Source organism: Maylandia zebra, linkage group LG6 (genome assembly GCF_041146795.1).
Source record: "Maylandia zebra isolate NMK-2024a linkage group LG6, Mzebra_GT3a, whole genome shotgun sequence".
Lineage (NCBI taxonomy): Eukaryota > Metazoa > Chordata > Actinopteri > Cichliformes > Cichlidae > Maylandia > Maylandia zebra.
This window is the reverse complement of record NC_135172.1, coordinates 43,536,688-43,556,849: the sequence shown is the minus strand read 5'-3', so window position 1 is coordinate 43,556,849 and position 20,162 is coordinate 43,536,688. Positions and strand designations below refer to the sequence as shown.

The following is a 20,162-nucleotide window of genomic DNA, read 5'->3' as shown; positions in this document are numbered from 1 at the left end:
TGCTGAGAGTCTGCTGCACTCTGTGAGTTTGAACCATGACTTCAGACAGAATAGAAACACGTGAAAAATGACCTCATAATTTAATTTGCTCTTTATTTCATATTTTAATATATTTTACTTTTGTATTTTCCTACATTTACATCACAGCTGATCTCTGACCGCGTTTGTTCCCCTGCTTCACTTTGCACAGTGTGTGTGTGTGTGTGTGTGTGTGTGTGTGTGTGTGTTCTCGCCGGTCATTGTTCAGTTTCCTGTTGGACTCCTGATCTGTTTCACATTAAAGGTCGTATTTCTCAGGCTCCTGCGATTCACTGCTTTCATTCTGGATTTCTGTTTCTCAGATTATTGATAATCGTAAAGATGGAAACACAGCAGTGCTTTAACTGTGAGCAGAGCTGATGCAAACTGGATGATGGAAACAAGGAGCCACTTCATAAAAAAGATTTTATTTCCTCTCCTAAAGGAGATAACAAAGGAAGCACCTTTCCTTTGTTCCTTACTTCCTTCCTTTCCTAAGTGATCCAGCTCGTTTACTGCTGTGCTGATGCTTCAGAAACTCGCGTCAGTCTTTGGAAGTGAACAGATTCTGTCACCGATCAGGAACTGAGACATTTGTAAGATCAGTTTGTGGGTCAGAGGCAGGACAGAGGACACGAGGAAGCACACAACAGAATTGAGGAAAGGTCAGAGGGAAGAGAAAAAAGAGCAAATTTCCTCTTCTGTTTTTACACTGTGGAAGCAAACGTGCCATTTTTAACAGCAGCTGTAAACAAAGATGGCAGCTGCTGCTCCAATAGAACCAGCCTGAGAAACTGGTTTAAAGAACAAACAAGGACATCCTGACTGGTTTCCTGCACGTGACAAACAGCTTTGCTGCTGATGTTCAGCCTCAGTAAGATTAATAAACGTCTCCGTGCTGACTGAACGCTTCATCAGGCCTCAGTGCTCGACTACAAGCACTCGCTGTGGTCTCATCGATACAAATGATCCAAATAAAAGCGTCCACAGAGCTCTGTTTATTTCAAATGATAAATAAATATTGTTCATGATGCCTGTGATTATAAACATGTCCGAGTCGTGTCACCACGTCAGTGTGACGTCAGCGTGACGAAGCACAAAATATATTTGAAGTCATTTATTCTGAACAAATGCAGTTTGTGGTGGGGCGTGGTCTGCGGCTCCGTGCAGGGAGGGCGGACGCATCTGCACAGCATCCTTAATCACGCCCGCCTAGTTAAAAACACGGGGACTCAGGGGTTTGGGTGTGTTGTGGTGAGATGTAAATAAAGATGGCTCTGAATGATACGCTGTGGTCCCGCCGTGCCTTATTCTCGCCACACAGTTTAAAAACTGTTTCAATTAATTCTCGAGTCCATCAACAGCTGCAGTGACAAATGTTCCTGTTTAAATATAAAATTCACATTAACACACACACACACACACACACACACACACACACACACACACACACACACACACTGCTCAGGGCTCACTCAGCTGAAATCAAACCATCCAAATTACAAAAGAAACAAAGAAGAATTCATTTTGAAATAGTTGATAAAATGCACACAAATACACACAAATACCAGCAATAACCAGTAAAACCAGTCGACATCCTCCTCTGAGGCCTGCATGGTCCTGCAGCCTGCAGCCTGCCTGCAGCCTGCACACAGACTTCAGTAGATGCATTGCTGGACGACTCGTCCGTCTGAAACACAAACACATGTTGACCTCACAGATACAAAAGCAGTGGCTTATGTAAAAAGCGTGGCCCTCGTCTTTGGCCTGGCTGATCATTTTTCTCTGGGACAAAGTAGCTGCTGACGATGGAAGAGAGCAGCAAACAGGATGTGACAGGATGTGTCTGCTCTGGGAACAATGAATTAGCTGTACATGCAACAGTGGCACTGGCAGAGTACCTGCAGCAGAAGCTGCAGCAGCATGCCTGCAGAGCTAAACCGCATCATGTTTCCTGTTCTGTCAAATGTGGAACGAATGTGCCTCTAACAGAAGCTGCTGTCTGGCTACTCGGTCCGGTCTGGTGTGCCACAGCTCTGCAGAGCCACTGAAGACATCATCAGCTCTGCTTTCATTTCTGCAGCCACGACCACAGCGCACAGCGTTTGTCACGCAGTCTCTGGCTTTCGACCTTTCCACCTGTGGGACGCTGCTCACACTAGATGGAACAGTTCGCACACGTGCAGACCACACAGGTTCACGGCTGTGGAAAAAACACACCTCCAGTCTTTTTGGAAAGTTGTTGAATTAAAGACGATGTTTGAGGCAGGAGCATCATTGCTCCTCCAGCACAGAGCAGTTTGATGCATCAGCCCACACAGTGTTATAAATATGGACTGTGCTTATTAGAGAAGCGTGCAGCGGTCAGGGCTAAACTCCCACTCAGACCCACCTGTACAACTTTCTATCTGAGCACACGTCCTCCAGTTTTCTGAGAACAGAAACATGATCTGTTTGTTAGAAATCAGTTATTGAAACAGGATGCAGATCAGAGATCTACAGAAATGTTTCGGCCTTTCCAAAAAGCTTTAAATCTACTTCAGATTCTAACACAGAAACTTGCTTCTTCCGACCACATGAAGACCTGTGACAGTGAGAAACCCTCTGTGAGGCGTCTGGCTCAGTTTCCTCTGTAGTGTTTCAGACTGAGAGCGAGCAGACCTGAGATTATGAAACAGTTCATGCTCCTCATCTTAGTGCACTGACCTTAAGTTCAGTTATTAATGCAGGTTTTTAAAGTGTCTGTTGTTCCTCTGTGCAGACTTCAGCTGGTGTTTGACTTGGACGTGACATTGAAACTATAAATTATGCAAATTCATTGGAAAAGCAGCAGCTGCTCTTCATAACGGCTGAAACAGTCAATAAAAGAAGAGGAACTGATGGGTCCTTACATCCTGCTGAAGATCAGTGAGCACACTCTTCATCAGCTTTTATTGTTTGGACCAAAACATCGAACATGTGACGCACAAAAAACAAAGGAACGCAAAACAAACAACATGATGTCATTTTAGTCACTGTTGCACTGAGTCAGGCCTCCATCAACACTAATGCAATATATTAATGCACTTTTAAATGGAATAAACTGAGCTCAGGCACAGGGAGGCTGTGAGTGTTTGGTGTGAATAAGTCCAGACTTGTAAAACATTTCTTCACATTTCACTGACACACAGAGGAACTCTGCTTCTCTTCCCTCTGAATTCATCGTCTCATTTTTCTGTTAATCTGCACAGAAGCAGTGAAACAAACAGAGACAAATATTTAAACTTGGTGTTTATAGGAGAGTTTTTGGGGAGATTTGTTTTGCAGAAGCTCGCTGTGGAAAAAACAGGACATGGAAGAAAGATCAACGTGTCCTGATGTTTTAAAACAAGAAAAGGAGGAAACTGAGACTCTGGTTCCTCCCAGTCTCCTGAGAAACAGCAGCAGGGACAGTTTCATACATTTCATACTTTTGTGCATATTTGAGGATGAAAAGCTTCCAGCTCTCTCTCTCTTTGTGAGAATCAGATTACATTCACTGGCTGAGAAACACATTCAAACATTTAAGTTATAATCGTATAGGAGTCAGTGTAACTTACAGGTTTGGAGGAAGTTTGGTATATTTTTGTATCTCAGTAGACGTTTAGTGTCTGCTGAAAAAATGCTCTCATTCATCCTCAGGTTACACCCATGCTTACAAAAAAATTCCCAAATGCCGTCGTCTCATTGCAGCTGTCTCACGTCACCTGATCTCATCAGATTTCACTGAGAACAATACCTTTTGTATTTAAGCCCGATGTGTCTGCAGGGTCACAGCGAGCAGACGAAAAGACCAAAACACGAAACCTGTTCATTCATTCATCGTTTCCACCTCCACGTGTGAAGGTTTCAGATAAATGTTTGGAGGATTTTTGAGTTTAAACACTGAAGCTGTCAAAGGGCAGCTGCAGGTAGAAGATGGTGTGGATGTAGTGATGGAGAACAGAGGTAACTGGTGAGGGCGGAGCTGGGTTTGTGAAACAGGGCCTGAAGTTAAAACTGGTCAGAGCTGAATAAACTCCTCAGCTGAAGGTGACCTGAGAACACGATAAAGCGTATTTACACACGTCGTTAGTGAAATACTGCAGAGGGGGAAGCATAAAACACACGCGTGACAGATGGTTAACAAGGTGAAGCCACGCCCCCTACACAGACAAAGGCAGACAGGTGCTTTCATCCTGACACCTTCATGTGAACTGTGTCAAAGAGGAAGAAGGATCCACTGTTAGCGTGTTCACATCCAACCCTGCACTCGGTTCCTGTCCTCGTTATCTCGGGGCTCTTGTTTGCACACTTTGTCTGTTTTCATGTTTCACAAAGAAGATAAACGAGCTGAAGTCAAGATAATAACACGACTTTAGCTCTGACTGCATCAGACTGAGCGGCGACAGCTGCTGTTGTTCGTGGTGATGAAGTCAAACCATAAAAAGAACAAAGACTCTACCTGATGCATGTGGATGAGTCTGTGTGGTTGTGACAACATTAAGCTTGTTGTCAGAGCAGCCTGATCTCACAGAGCTGTGGGGGTTTCACAGCAGGCTGCTGCTCTCTGATTTGCATAAAGTTTGCATAAACCAAATGTGTCCCGCCTGCTTTGGCTGAAAGGTTGAAGTCTGATTACTGAACACAGCTGCTGCCCAGAGCTGAAACATGAAGCCAACAACAAGACCCAAAGACTGCATGCCATCGTTTATATACAGTCTCAGAGTGTCACAGACAAAGGGCCGGACATTTGGAAGCTCATTGGACTGGAAGCTGTAGCTCCTCCTCTTTTACATGGAGATGGAAAAGCACCTGGAGAGGGCGTGGAACCATCTCAGGCCACAAAGATCAAAACTCCCTGCCTGTGGGGGATGGGACTCGCTTCTTTAACAGGTGTGATTCATCCAGGATGAGTCTCCAGCATCGACCGCAGACACACCCACCCCCACATCACACCTCCTCCACACGCCCTGGTCACTGCTCCCCAACCACAGCATCCAGCACACATGTCACGGTCCTGCGTTGGTGACTTAGTGTTTGGATTTTGCATCATTATTATTATTGATCTGATCTGTTTTGTATTCTTGCTCTTCGGTTCTTCAGTCTGTGATTTTTAGCTCTGAGGTTTAGTTCTGTCTTCATGTTTATTTTCTTGTCCACAGCCGGTCGTGTCTCATGTCGCAGTTTGTTACTCCTGTCTCTCTGTTCCCTTTGTTCAGTATCAATCGGTGCCTCTGTCGTGTGTTTCCTGTTTTACTTTGACAGTCTGTTTCCTGTGTGCGGTGCGGCTGGTTTTGCTTCCCCTTGTGTCGTTAGCTCTAATTACCACCTGTTCCCCATCCTCTCGTTATGCTGCCTGTGTATTTAAGTCCTGTGTTTCTCTCTGTCAGCGTTGTGCTGTCATCACTGCTGCGTTATGATCGGTTTCCAGTTCGCTGCTCATTGTTTAGCTTCCCCAGTCCAACTCCAGGCCTCGAGGGCCGGTGTCCAACTCCAGGCCTCGAGGGCCGGTGTCCTGCAGGTTTTAGATCTCACCCTGGGTCAGCACACCTGAATCACATGACTTCATTACCAGACCTTTGGAGAACTTCAAGACATGCTGAGGAGGTAATTTAGACATTTAAATCAGTTGTGTTGGATCAAGGACACATCTAAACCTGCAGGACACCGGCCCTCGAGGCCTGGAGTTGGAGTTTCTTGTTTTGTTTCCTTGTATTCATGCAGAGTTTCTCCAACAATAAAAGCTGCACTTTAAGTTTAACTTCCTGTTTCTGAGTCCTGCACTTTGGGTCCTTCATCCTGCCTGACCAAGCAGCTTTCCCACTCGTGGGACTGATAGACGTTTATCTTATCTTATAAACTGAGAGCAGCTGTTAGAGCAGGATGCAATGCAGACAGGTGATGCAATGCAGACAGGTGAGTCAGACGGGTGAAGGGAGATTCCAGAGGCTGGGATATATAAAAAAAAAAGAAGTGAGTAAGACTGAATCAGTACATGAGTTGAAAGATCATCATCATCACCAAACTGATTTATTTCAGTGGTTTTAACTCACACCTTTAATTTCACACTTTTGTCCACAGTTCAAACTCCTCATCACTGCCTCTGTGACGCAGTGGGACCTCCAGGCCTCGAGGGCCGGTGTCCTGCAGATCTCACCCTGGGTCAACACACCTGAGTCACATGATTAGCTCATCACCAGGCCTCTGGAGAACTTCACGACATGTTGAGGAGGACATTTGAATAAGCTGTGTTGGATCAAGGACACATCTAAACCTGCAGGACACCGGCCCTCCGACCCTGCTCTATGAACTCACAGTGCGCCCCCTTGTGTTCAGTGAGAGAAGGCCAGCTGGTGCAGAAAGTGTTCACAAACTTGGTCTTAATTTACTTTATTATTACATTTTTACTGTTTAAAACTTATGATGCTCTTCCCGACTTAGCAGTTGTGTGATGACTCTGTGAGGTCTGTTTGGAGGTGATGTGAAGAAATGAGCAGGTGTGTCACAGCTGGATTAAATGTGGTCTGTAAGTGAAGCACAGGCCTGACTCACAGCCTCCAACAGACACAGAAGCCACAGAACACAATGAAGCTGGTTATGATTATGCAACCATGTCAGCAGCTGTGAAACGTGATCATTTACATCAAACCTGCTTTCAACCATTTAACATTTCCTCAAACACATCATCGACTGAGGGTTTGACTGTTTCTTATGAATATTAAAGAGTTTATTAACATTAAATGATGAGATTTATTTTAGTTTTTTATATTTAGAGGTTTGTTCAGCATAATTAATCAAAGCATCAGAGTCTGTTGTACCTGAGGCCTCACAGAGGAGCACAGAGGCAGCAAACTGCAGTCTTTCTGTGTTTCAGTGTAAAATCAAATGTTCATGTGCTAAAGATAAAAATAATAATAATTAAAAATAACTTTTAGATGCGACAGGTCATTTTTCTCAGAGTGGAGGTCAGAGGTCACTAAAGGAGGACTGAACGTGTCATTTGAACCTCACTGAGGTCACAGTTTGGCTTCAGTTGATTCTTAGCAAAGTGAAAGTGAGTGTTGGAGCATCTATAACTTCATATATGAAACAGTTCTGTGGCTGCTGTGGTGAACTCGTGCTGTGCACATCAAACTGAACTGAGCTCAATCTTCTTGAGGCTTCTGCAGGCTGGGTCTGTACCAACGTCAAGAGTCAGAGAGTAATCAGAGTAAAGTATAATACTCAAGGAATAATTATATGGTCGTATAAAGTTTTCTTTATTTGAGTTCAGAAAGATGACACAGTCTCAGCTTTAGTTTAAAAATGCTGAAGAATTTAAAAGTGTTTAAATATTAATGTAATGATGAGTTTTTGTTGACGTCCTCTGCAGGACTTTGCAGTGAACACAGGGGGCGCCTGTGAGCCCAGTGATGAGCTCTCTGTGCTCAGGCTTCAGCTTCACATGTTTGAACTGTGGACAAAGGTGTGAAAACAAAGTGATGAAGTTTAAACCATGAGAATAAATCTCGGTGATGGTTTCACTGTGAGGGTCGTCCTGGCCTGCAGTCAGGACCTGAAATTAAACTCAAACGTTTGTTTTGCTGCTCTCCTGTCGTGTGACCTCGCAGGTCAAACCCAGAGTTAGTTTAACGAGTTCATAACCAGCTTCGTGTGAGCGTTTATCTCCGACGTGAATCCAGATAACGTGCAGGTCTCAGAGCTAGCACAGCGCCACCTGCCCACTGACTCCGCCCCTCACAGAGTTCCTCATATTTTTGTTCTTTACGGTTTGGTCCCGTTTCTGTTTGCACATTTACAGTTTTCCTCCTGCTCTCTGTCTGTTAGTGGAGCTGTGGGCTCATTCTTCAGGCCCTTGTGTGCTCGACACGAGTGTAAATATGATGCTAACGATGTTCTGTGAGCTGACACAGGAACAGGAGCTGAGCAGCATCTGCAGACATTTATATCACAAACACCTCCAAGTACAGCAGCTTTCATTCTGAAGGAGTTTGCAGTTATTCCTCCATGAATGTGTCTCTGAGTGCTGCCAGCATGTTACCCTGTTAGCGTGACAGTGATCAGTAAAAGTCTCAGGTGGTGTTTGAAGCCTCTCACAGCTCAGACACACAGAGCTGTGAGAAGCTTCTGTGGTCGTTTCTGTAGAAATGAGAGCTGAGAGCTCACGACGTCTCTGCTGTCACATGTCAGACTGTGGTCGACCCCACTGACCTGAGACTGTGGACAGTGTGCACTCTGAACCACACTGTGGAGCTGTCACAGAACAGGAAGCACTCGTGGTTTCCTCAGCAGGAAACAGGTCATCATGCTGCAGCAGCAAGACGGACAATCTACTAGTAGTTACAGCAGTATTCATTGCAGTATTAATGCAGTATTAATGCAGTATTCATTGCAGTATTAATGCAGTATTAATGCAGTATTCATTGCAGTATTAATGCAGTATTCATTGCAGTATTAATGCAGTATTAATGCAGTATTCATTGCAGTATTCATTGCAGTATTAATGCAGTATTCATTGCAGTATTAATGCAGTATTAATGCAGTATTCATTGCAGTATTAATGCAGTATTCATTGCAGTATTAATGCAGTATTAATGCAGTATTCATTGCAGTATTAATGCAGTATTAATGCAGTATTCATTGCAGTATTAATGCAGTATTAATGCAGTATTCATTGCAGTATTAATGCAGTATTCATTGCAGTATTAATGCAGTATTAATGCAGTATTCATTGCAGTATTAATGCAGTATTCATTGCAGTATTAATGCAGTATTAATGCAGTATTCATTGCAGTATTAATGCAGTATTCATTGCAGTATTCATTGCAGTATTAATGCAGTATTCATTGCAGTATTCATTGCAGTATTAATGCAGTATTCATTGCAGTATTGATTGCAGTATCCACAGCAGTGCTGCATGTTTGTGGGAGAGAAATGTGATGATCTGTGACGGCAGCATCAGGACCGGACGAGTTCAACATAACTGTGACTGCATCAGACTCTCCCTGCAGTACTTACATGTACTTGTACACGAGTAAAAATAGATGGTGTGGGAGGTTTTGCACTGTGCTTGTGTTGTTCGTAGCTGTGTTGTGGACAGAGACCTCCAACAGAAGCAGGCTCGGGGAGGGGCGGGGCCACCTGCTGACACCTGATGGGGGGAAGAGAAGGAGAGCAGAGACGAGGCAACGTTAATGACATGCAACACACGGGGAGTGAAAAGAAGGCAACATAACCAAAGGAAGGTCGAAGGTCACCTGGTCCAGCCCTAACTATATGCTTTAGCAAAAAGGAAAGTTTGAAGCCTAATCTTGAAAGTAGAGATGGTGTCTGTCTCCTGAATCCAAACTGGAAGCTGGTTCCACAGAAGAGGGGCCTGAAAACTGAAGGCTCTGCCTCCCATTCTACTTTTAAATACTCTAGGAACAACAAGTAGGCCTGCAGAGCGAGAGCGGAGCGCTCTAATAGGGTGATATGGTACCATCCAATCAAGGCTGGCCCGCTCTCCTGAGAAGCAACGAGCAGAAGTCAGCCAGCAGTAACCACAGTCGTACAGCAGCCTCTGTGCAGTCTGTAGGCTAAAGACAAAACGTCCATTAGTCCTTGTTCCCCCTCTGACACAGGAAGATACAGGCCAATGCTGACCAGACCAGACAAACTTCACCAGAAGCTGCTGCACCTCTTCCAGACGACCAGGTGGTGGCACTAAAACAGTAAGTGTGTGCATAAGATGAAGCAGCTACATATCTACTATATCTAGATACCAACGAGACATCCGCTCTCTAAGCTGGCTGACAAACCCCTGCTCTTTCAGAGAATAACAACCGCTTTATTCATCCACCTGCTCTCCTACAGCCAACGGCACCTGCTCGAGGGTGGTGCTCGGCTGCAGCTCCACCCTGACTCCATGCTTCAAAGACGGCGTCCCCCAAAAACACAACAAACTAACAATCACAGACAGCTCTGAAACGATCACACAACAAACACAGTGAGAAAACTGAAAAAGCATTTAATGAAAAACTCACACCCACCAAACTCCCAGCATGCAGTGCGAGCGAGAGAGATAAACAGAGAGAGAGAGAGGCTATTTTGGCTTCTTCATGTAAAAACCCTCCACAGTAACAGGAAGTCACGATGCCTCAGATGAGCTTTATTCTCATGTTTTTAGGTAAGTTCTTCTTCTTCGTTGTTGTTCAGGCTCCTAAAATCATTCTTCTGTGTATCAGTGACACAAACAGGTGTTTGGCTCATTCTTAGAGCGATGCAGCTTTTACCTGTGAACAAACTGTTCAGTCAGAAACGTGTTTGTTGAACAAACAGCTGACAGACCAACAGAAGCAGCTTCACTGCATCTGTCAGCAGATGTTTGGTCTGCCAGATGTGGAGGATGAAGTTTGTCTTTGGATCCTTCCAGGCTTCATAACAAGAAATCAGCTTCATGACAAAGTTTGAAGAACAGTGTGATCATAATGATCTCACAGACATCACATTATCATGATATGAAGGAAGGTTGGAGATCGGCCTGTAATTAGCTCAGACTGCTGGGTCTAGAGATGCTTTTTGAGTAAAGGTGTAACCACAGCCAGCTTGAAGGCCTGTGGTACATAGCCGATTATTAGAGATAGGTTGATCATATTTAAGATCGAAGAATTAATTAATGGCAGGACTTCTTTGAGCAGTTTTGTAGGAATGGGGTCTAAAAGACACGTTGATGGTTTGGAGGAAGTAATTATTGAAGTTAACTCAGAAAGACCGCTGGTGTCACAGGCTGGGACTCTGACTCTGAGTTTATTTTTGTGTTCGTCTAATCTTAGATTTGTGATTATAGTTCATGTGTTATTCTTGTTTAGCTTCAGTTGAGCTTAAAGGCAGCCATTATTCCTCATTGTTTCCATGGTTTCTATGTTTGTCCAGTTTTAGACTTCATAGTGACCCTTCATGTTTCATAATCAGTGTTCATCGTTTTCTTAGTTGATCTCAGACTTTTGCTTTATTTTTGTAAGTTCAAGCTTCAGCCACAAATAAAGACTTGTGTTAAGTTTATTCTGTCTCCTCATCAGCGTCTAGATTTGGGTGCTCCACTCTTTCTCTACTCGCTCTGCCTCCAACAGACCGTGAGAAAAAGAGTCTAACTTAACATCAATGGTACTAAGAGTAGCTGTAGATAATATTACATCTGTGGGATGATTATTGGTCATTTTTTCCTCTAACGGTTAAAAGTTTATTTGTGAAGAAGTTCATGAAGTCATTACTAGTTAACGTTAAAGGGATGGTTGGCTCAGCAGAGCTCTGACTGTTTGTCAGCCTGGCTACAGAGCTGAAGAGAAACCTGGGGTTGTTCTTATTTTCTTCAATCAGTGATGAATAGTAAGATGTTCTGGCTTTGCGGAGGGCTTTCTTATAAAGCAGCAAACTATTTCTCCAGGCTAAATGATGATCCTCTAAATTTGTGACACGCCATTTCCTCTCCAGATTACGAGTCGTCTGCTTTAGGTTACGTGTTTGAGACTTTACAGGGTGGCTGTAGCTCAGGCGGTAGAGCAGGTCCTCTACTGATTGGAAGGTTGGTGGTTCGATTCCTGGCTCCCCTAGTCTGTATGCCAAATATCCTTGGGCAGGACAGTAACCCCTTTATTATTTGCAGATGACACAAATATTTTTTGTTCTAGTGGGAATCTAAAGGAGCTGCTGGATACAATTACTTCAGAAATGTGCAAAATTAAAAAAATGGTTTAACAGGAACAAACTATCGCTAAATCTAAGTAAAACTAAAATAGTCTTATTTAGGAATTCCCTTAGAAATGCAAGTGCGAATTCATATAGATGGTGTGGAAATTGAAAGAGTACTTGAATATAAGTTTCTTGGTCTGATTATAGTTGAAAAATTAATCTGGAAGTCACATATAAATCATATAGATAACAAAATTGGAAGAAGTGTTTCAATCTTGAGTAAAGTCAAACACATTCTCTATTGTTCCCTGATTGCACCGTATTTGAATTACTGTGCAGAGGTTTGGGGCAATACTTACAAACGTCTGCTATCATCAATCTTTATATTACAAAAAAGGGCCATAAGGATAATCCATGAAACTGGTTACAGAGATCATACAAATCCACTATTCTTAAAATCAAAAATTCTAAAATTCACAGATCTGGTTCATTTTCTCACTGCATAAATTATGTATAAAGCAATAAATAGCCTGCTTCCTGACAATATTCTAAAACTGTTTTCTAAAAGAGAACGGGGATACAATTTGAGGGGGGAATTACATTTAAAACATCCTCGTATCCGTACAACATTAAAAGGTTTTTGCATCTCTGTGTGTGGAGTGAAGCTGTGGAACAGACTAAGTAAAGATATGAAGCAAAGTCCAAGCATGGCGCAGTTTAAACAGCAGTTTAAGGAGACGAGGGACGAGGGAGAGATTTGATAGGGTGTCCTTGTCCAATATTTTCATGTGTGTGTGGGTGCACGTGTATTTTGGGTGTATATATCTGTAGGTTGTGTATCCTTTGAGGTGTAACTGGGGTTAGTGAAAATGTGTATATGTGCGTATGTGTATTTACATATGTATAACATATATGTATATATATATAAAAAAATGAATAATAAAAAAAACACATGGCATATAATGTAATTGCAAGGAGGATTTCTGTAGTCTATTGATACTAGATAGTGGAAAAGGGGGTGGGATTAAATAAGCTTATGCTTCTTCCTGCTCCTTTTTGAACATGAACGTCATTTGTAGTTGCGGTTGCTCATTTTCCTTTTGTTTTGCTTTGTTTGTTTGTCTCTTTTAATTCTATGTTGTTGTACTTTTTCAATATGTTCAAAATAAAGATTCAATCAATCAATCAATCATTCAATCAATCGATCAACCCCAAATCCTTCCTTTGCTGTTGTTTGTAGTTTAGTTCAGCAGTTAAAGTCTCGCTTGTTGTTCATCACCTGCCTCCATCGTCTGCTGTTGGGTCCACACACTCTCTTCTCCAAACCGTCGGCTCCACAGACGTGACCACAGCTCACAGTCATCATCGTTTTTACTGTGAACGTCCTCGAGCTGGTTGTTCACAGATGTTAGTTTGATTTGACGTTAGATAACTTCTGTTTTCTTCAAGTCTATTTTTTCTTTCTACTTAAGATTTGTCCATTGTTTTGTTTCACTATTGTAAACCTCAGATATCAAACTTACTGCACATGTTTGGCCGTCGATCCTTTCAAACAGTTTTTTCTTTCTTCGTGCTTTAATTTGAAACTTGGACTAAATGTTGAAGAAACTCTGAGGTTTGTTGAATAAAATCATGTTGAATCTCTGTTGTATTAAACTGAGATATTTCACTGTTTCATGAGATCACTTTGTGTTTGATGGCAGCAGATCTCAGGTCAGTGACATGATCGGGTACAAAGAGTCTTCGAGAGGCCGAGTTTCTCAGAAACAAGTTGATCAGTCCGCACGTCTGCAGAGGAAGCATGACCCCGTCCAGCGTTTACAGACGTGTTGCTGCCATCAGATTAAAAATGAGCTCTCTCAGTTTAAACATGTGAAATGTTTTCTATCTTCTATTGTGAATAAAATGTGGCTTCATGACATTTGAACATTATTCGACACCAACGACCTTTTTGCAGCTGTAAATGTTTAGTTTGTCACAACCAGATCAAAAAGTAAGAAGTTGTTGTGATTGGTGTAAAATGTGTGAGGCTGAGTTCCTCCTGTCACTGATGCAGCTCACATGTATCAGCTTCACCCTCCTCGTGCTTCATGTTGCCTGGATTTAATCCTCACTTACTTTCTGTGGCTCTTTGTAAGATCTCTGATCACTTTCATTAAAGTTCTCACTGACTGTTGGATCTCTTCATATTTTACAGTGATGAGATTTTCTGCTTCTGAGGAAGTGAAGAAGAACCTGACGGGCACTGTGGGAGGAAATATCACTCTACCTGACTCTGTGCTGGAGAAAGGATATCTGTCATATGGAGGAATGACTATTGCTGATGTGAAAGGCGGGATATTTGACATATCAGAGGACATTTACATGAACAGACTTCAGTGGGACAGAAACTCTGGACTCTTTACACTCACAGAGCTGCAGAGGGACGACTCAGGGATTTATACTGTCGACTCTAAAACAGGAAAAGGAAACAGGAAATCATCATATAAGCTCACAGTGTACGGTAAGTCTCACATTTACTCTGGTATATTTTTGTGCAACATCCCAGCTCCATATGTGACCTCAGTCTGTATGTTCCTCATTAGTTTGGTCATATCATCACTTCAGAATAAAAACAGCTTTTTGTTCTTATAATCCCACAAATGTCTGGTGTGAAAGGAATAATCAGCTTTGACTTCAGTGTTTTCACCAACATTACTGATGTGTACAAAGTGAATGAAAGAACAGGACAAAGCAGAAACTTTAAACACTGTTCTTAGAAAATCCTGCAGAACAACTGAAATTAACACGTTTTTATTTAACAGCTTTTTTAAACCAAAACACAAAACTTCCTGTTTACTTGAACATGTTTCCCATTTCATGGTCACGTTAATCCACTGAGAAGTAACACAAAGCCTCATTGGCCATGTTCCCACTAGTGCCTAACTATCGCCCAATCACAGCTCAGCACAGCACCCTGTGAGTTTCTAAGGTATTGAACTTCTTTATGAAGCATTAACAGTTACTTCTTACTGTGAAACATGTATATGTGAACAGCCCAGCTGCCACCTGTCAGTCTTGTGTGGCCTACAGTGTTACACTGCCTAACAAGCAGAACAGACACTTTTATTTTGACGGGTTTGTTGTTGATGGTGACTTCCTGTGGCTGCTGCTGTGAGAGGAACACATTACAAAACACAAGCTGTGGTTTCCACTCATGAAGCAACACATTGTGCTGTAATGTTTGTGTCTGACTACAAAGCTGCTGTCTGTGTCGTAGGAAACCAACGACAGTCATGTAGTTACAGGAACGCACACACAGAATCATGTCTCTGTGTTTCCTGCTGTGAGTCTGTGGAACAGGAAACCTTAAACATGTCCAAATAAATGGATCAGACTGATGGAGCTCAGCACTGAAGCTGAAGATGCTGCTGCTCAATGACCTGCCTGAGCTGAAGGAAACCACGCTGGCATCTTTAGATCCTCACAAACTCCCAACATCCTGTTTCATAAACCTGTGAAAACTATCAACCTCCTTAAGTCTGACTCAGGCTGTTTGTCCTCAGCAGCTCCTGAAGTTTCATATCAGTGATGGTGTCGTTCAGCTTCATCGTACAGCTGAGACTTCTTCATGAAAGTGATTTGTCAGAAACATCAAAGTCACCTTTACAGCTCCATCACTTTGAGATGAGCTCAAACAAACATGCTGAGCTGTAGCTGCATGTTTGTTTGCAGTTCAGTCACTTCCTGAGAAAAATGCACGACTTCATATCTTTGCAGAGACGTGAAGGTTGAATTAAACATTTATAGCCTGGATTTTAAATCCTGATTTATAATAACATTATAAATAATTACTACTTCTTTGGTGATGCTCTGATGGCTCCTCCAGTTCAATAAATTCCCTGTCCTGTGTCTTCTTCACATGAAATTTGGATTTTTATCATCTTTTCACATCAGAATCAAAGTGAAACTAGACGAATGTGGACAAAGCATCATGGATGAGCTGTGGTGCACAGCAGGAGCCTCAGGAGTTTAACCTGTTTAGAGCTTTTTGTTGTTGTTAACGGGCTTTTTTCTTCCTTTCATGAGGATTTGAATCAGAGCGTTGGTTTCTTCTGTGTCCTCTTCAGCACCTTCTGCTGATAGTGATGCTAGTTTGACAGGAAACCTGAGAAATCCCTCATAAACCTTTATAATGAGATTCAAATGGATATAATGGAGGTTTGGCAGTCTGCTGTCTCTGCTGTGTTTGAGATGAGCAGTTTCAAATTAATGTTCACTGACTGCATTAAAGCAGCAATAACCAGAGCTCTGCTGTCCTGATGATGTTCACTAACAAAAATCTGAAAGTTAAAAACATTTTTCTGATGTTTATTTTTGTTCTCCATCAACTTTCATCCCCAGACTCTGTACCGACTCCTGCAGTGAAGAAAGTGAGTGTGAGCTCTGAGAGCTGCTCCTTACTGTGTTGGGTGGACAGAGAGACCACACTGCTGTGGTTCAAAGACGAGCAGATGCTGAACCAGAGCAGCTCTGCGCTCTCTCTGCCTCTCACTGTGCACAAACAGGACTTCAGCTCCTCTTACAGATGTGTGGCTGCAAACCCTGCAGAGGAGAAAACTCTTCCTGTCCGTGTGAGAACCACCTGTGGAGACACAGACGACAACGACACCAACAGCTCGAATAAACCAAGAAACTGTGAGATTATTTCCAACTGTGATTTTAAACATGTTGTTCACTGTGTTTGCTGACATCTGATTTCCTGTTTGACAGATAACATCCTCATTATAATCTTCTGTGTCCTGAGTGCTACCCTCATCATCATCATCATCATCATGAAGAGGAAGCATCCTGTCCAAGACAGGTTTAAACTCCTACAAGCTGCAGGCAGAGGTTTGTGTTCTTGAATATTTCTTTTCATATTTGTAATCTTGTTCTGAGACGTGAAGATCAAAGTGTAAAACATGTTTATGGAGGAAGTGCAGCAACAACCCCCCCATGACCAAACCACCAAACCCAAGCGGTCCTCCAGCACAGAAACAGCTGTGAGCAGACACATGACAGATTATTAGTTACTACAAATGTAAGAAGTAATCCGAGTATTTTCACTGGACCGACTCAGGTCCACCTGGTTCTGACAGACGCAACAACTGAGCCAAAAATCCTTTGAAGCTGAAAGTGTGAAAGTGCTGCAGGTGAGAGTCACCTGTCTGCTGCTTGGAGGTCATTTCCTGTCACATGTGTTCCAGCTGATCCAGCTGTGATGAGCCGGCTGTCTTTAAACAAGCTGCAACAAGAGACACACACAGCTGTTTTCTACATTTACTCAGCTCCAACATTCACCAACTGTAACTGATTACAGCAGTAACTAGTTACTCCTGACGCTGCAGAGTATCATGCAGACGTGGACAGAGTAGGTGGCACATGTCTAACCTGAAGCTTCCATGAACTTTGTGTTTTCACAGCTCCTGTGGATGAAGTGCTCCTTTACACTGGCACAGCTGACAGCAGACAGGTGGGTACCTGCTCACACCGTCAGCTCAGAGTCCATGCAGCTCAGTGGAAGCTGACTACATGCAGACACACAACAAACACATGAAACACTAAAGTCAGGAGTGTGTTGGAGTCACAGTTCTTCTGCTGGAACATGAACTTCCACACAGATCACATTCTCCCTCTGGCTGCTCTCCACCAGCAGAAGCAGCCGTCTCCCACGTCCATGTTTCACTGCGTTGCTTATTCCTGTGTTTCTCCTTCTCCAGGGTGGGATTTTAGCGGCGGTATCAGGAACCAGTGATGGCTCCAGTCTGACAGCAGTGTCTTACAAACTGGTGCTCGTCACATGAGAGGTGTGACTGGCTGGAACGTCCGAGGAAAGCTGGACTCTGGAAAGAAGTTTTCCTTTGGTGCTGATGATTTGGATTGATTATGAATAAAGTGTATTTTTACAGTGTGAATGTGCCACAGAAGAGTTTCCATCTACATCATCATGACCTCTGACCTGCTCCTCTGACACTGATCATAAAAGACTGTATCCAGACAATGGACAGAGGACGCAGCTGTACGTCATGTTTACCTGTCAAATCATTCAAATGATGCAACAAAGCAAAGACTTCCCTCTCTGTCACCTACCTGCTGCCTTGACTCCTCTCTCCTCGCGTCTCTTCCTTGCCTCCTCTCTTTGCATCCTCAGAGGGAGGGTCTAGGACAAGGGGAGAGGAGGTGAGGGAAGGAAACTTTGGAAGGTCTGTGTGTGAGGAGGAGCAGCTGGGCTTGGAAGAAAGGAGCAGAGACTGAATCACATTTGATTCTGATCAATATTCCTTCAAAGGTTTATTTGTGATGTGAGTGCATGTAGATCTCCAGGACGAGCCTTACTGCTGCTCTGAGGACTGAAAGCTTCACTGAGCTCTGATTTATTTCTCTGCTTTTAATTCACACCTTTAACTTCACACTTTTGTCCACAGTTCAAACTCCAGCAGCTCACAGAGCTCATCACTGCCTCCGTCAGCTCACAGGGCGCCCCCTTGTGGTCACTGACAAGCTGTTCACAAATTAGATTTGATGTCATTTATTCTCATCTTCCCGACTGTTGCTGCAAATACATGAAATAAATAACAGAAGCTTTGTGAGTGTTTCTCTTCCTACTCTTTGACTTCCAAACCACAAACAGGAAACATCCACACACATCCTCAGCTCCACGTGGATAAAATGACCATAGCAAAGAGCTAACGGTTCACACACTGCAGAGCTGCTTAGTGACGTTTGGAGCACAGTTGCTGTCAATGTTAATGAACATGCCCACTCATCTTAGTGATCTCAGTCAATGAAGCTCTGTGATGTTTTATTTTTTAAATACATTTTTAAATTAAATTCACTAAATCATAACAACAGTTTATTATGAAGTAAATGTAAAGAGAGAGCACATCAATGCAATGACCACACAGCACCACCAGGGGGCAGAAGCGTCTCACTGGTGACATTTTTTTACATCAGAAAATGAATAAAAGCAAAGAAAAGACTGTTTAACAGATTTTATGTGAGCACGTTTTAGTAAGAGATGCACAGGAACATGATTCAAAAGGCTGTGGGTTTGAATCCCAGTACAAGAAAACAGTGACTAGAACAAAATGTGCTCACGTTTGTTTAGATGATAGGGTGCCCACACAGGGGCGGTCCTAGCCTGTTTGGTGGGTTTAAATGTTTTTGCAGATGCCATGACTCCGCCCCCAGCACGATGTCGCCCTGGGCAACCGCCCATGTTGCCCTTATCAAAAACCGCTACGCACACCACTCACCACACACAACAGTTGCTGTTGTTGCCATATAAGGGAACCCCCACGGTCTGTATGTCTGCATGTTTTAAAGCTCAGGCGGGCCCTCCCCCGAAGGGTGAGGCTGAATGTGTATCTGTGTAGGACTGAGGGAGGGGCTGCCCCTCAGATCTGCTGGTTACAGTTGCAGGATCTCCCTCTGCGCAGAGGTTCGGTTAAATAAAAGCATTACAAGTGTTTGTGATGTCAGTTTCTTTTCAGCTGCGTGACAAACAGATGTGATTTATAACAGTTGGAATGTGAGTGTGCAGGTCTGTGAAGCCCCCTCCACACCATAATGAGGGTCTGTGGGTCTGTGGGTGGGTTGCAGAGGGAATTGTGTATGGTGTGGTACATTCTTGATAACCCTGCAAGAGACAAAGAAAGAGCCGGGGAGGTGGAGGTCTGGTGCTTATTCTGGCCGCCTCGCTGTGTTTCCATGTTCTCTCTCTATGAAGCTGTCGCACAAAGTGTTTCTCTGCTGTTTCTTATTGAATATTCAAAGGCTGATTATTACTTTGTTTACTGTTTACATTCTCACCTTCCTGTTTTCTTTCAGTTCTATTATAACTGTTATTTTGGTGGTTACTTGTCTCCATCTTCTCTGATTGCCTTGCTGTATATTTGTAGCGCTGTCACGTGTGCTCCCTGTAAACACACATTTCAGTGTTTAACCTGCACAAACGTCGCTGCCTCTCATATCTTTGGTTTGTAAACTGTGACATTAATCTGGAGGAAATGTTCTCTGACCTTCATGTTTTCACTCAGACTCAGTTTTACACTTTTTTATACGTGATTCCAAAAACCAAACATACGTCACTGAGACAGATCAGCTATTAGAGTCATAAATAGTAACACATGAACAGTTACAGCCCGACCTTCACATAATCATTAACTGACTCTCACATCTGAAGCCAGACATCACGTCTGCATGTGTGCTGAAATGGTGAAAAACATTAGAACAAAGAAAATTGTTCAAAACATTCCCCATGAACCGGGAGAGCCTGTGCATCACATCCTGTCCTCGTCGGTGATCATATCCCATCGACTGTGCCTCCTGCCATCAGCTCATGACCTGTAACACTGACGGCGGCTGAGAGGAGTTTGGATTTAATAAAGTAGCTGAAAACAAACTCCACACTTCCTGTTCTCAGTTTTCCAGGTGAAACATGATCAGACAGG

General features: G+C 43.1%; 1 protein-coding gene across 2 annotated transcripts; it reads left to right on the top strand.

Moving 5' to 3' along the window:
- The first annotated feature begins 2 nt into the window (after positions 1-2).
- On the top strand, positions 3-18,277 carry LOC112435014 (uncharacterized). 2 transcript variants are annotated; one of them, XM_076885310.1, is made up of 7 exons: positions 9,212-9,263; positions 10,102-10,186; positions 13,886-14,191; positions 16,072-16,365; positions 16,441-16,560; positions 17,133-17,182; positions 17,430-18,277. In XM_076885310.1, exons 2-7 carry the CDS (start codon positions 10,153-10,155, stop codon positions 17,511-17,513), a joined length of 888 nt encoding a protein of 295 aa, XP_076741425.1. In that variant the 5' UTR covers positions 9,212-9,263; positions 10,102-10,152; the 3' UTR covers positions 17,514-18,277. The 2 variants fall into 2 exon arrangements, with proteins under 2 accessions (XP_024658647.2, XP_076741425.1); XM_024802879.2 differs by lacking the exons at positions 9,212-9,263; positions 10,102-10,186 and adding an exon at positions 3-22.
- The last annotated feature ends 1,885 nt before the right edge of the window (positions 18,278-20,162 follow it).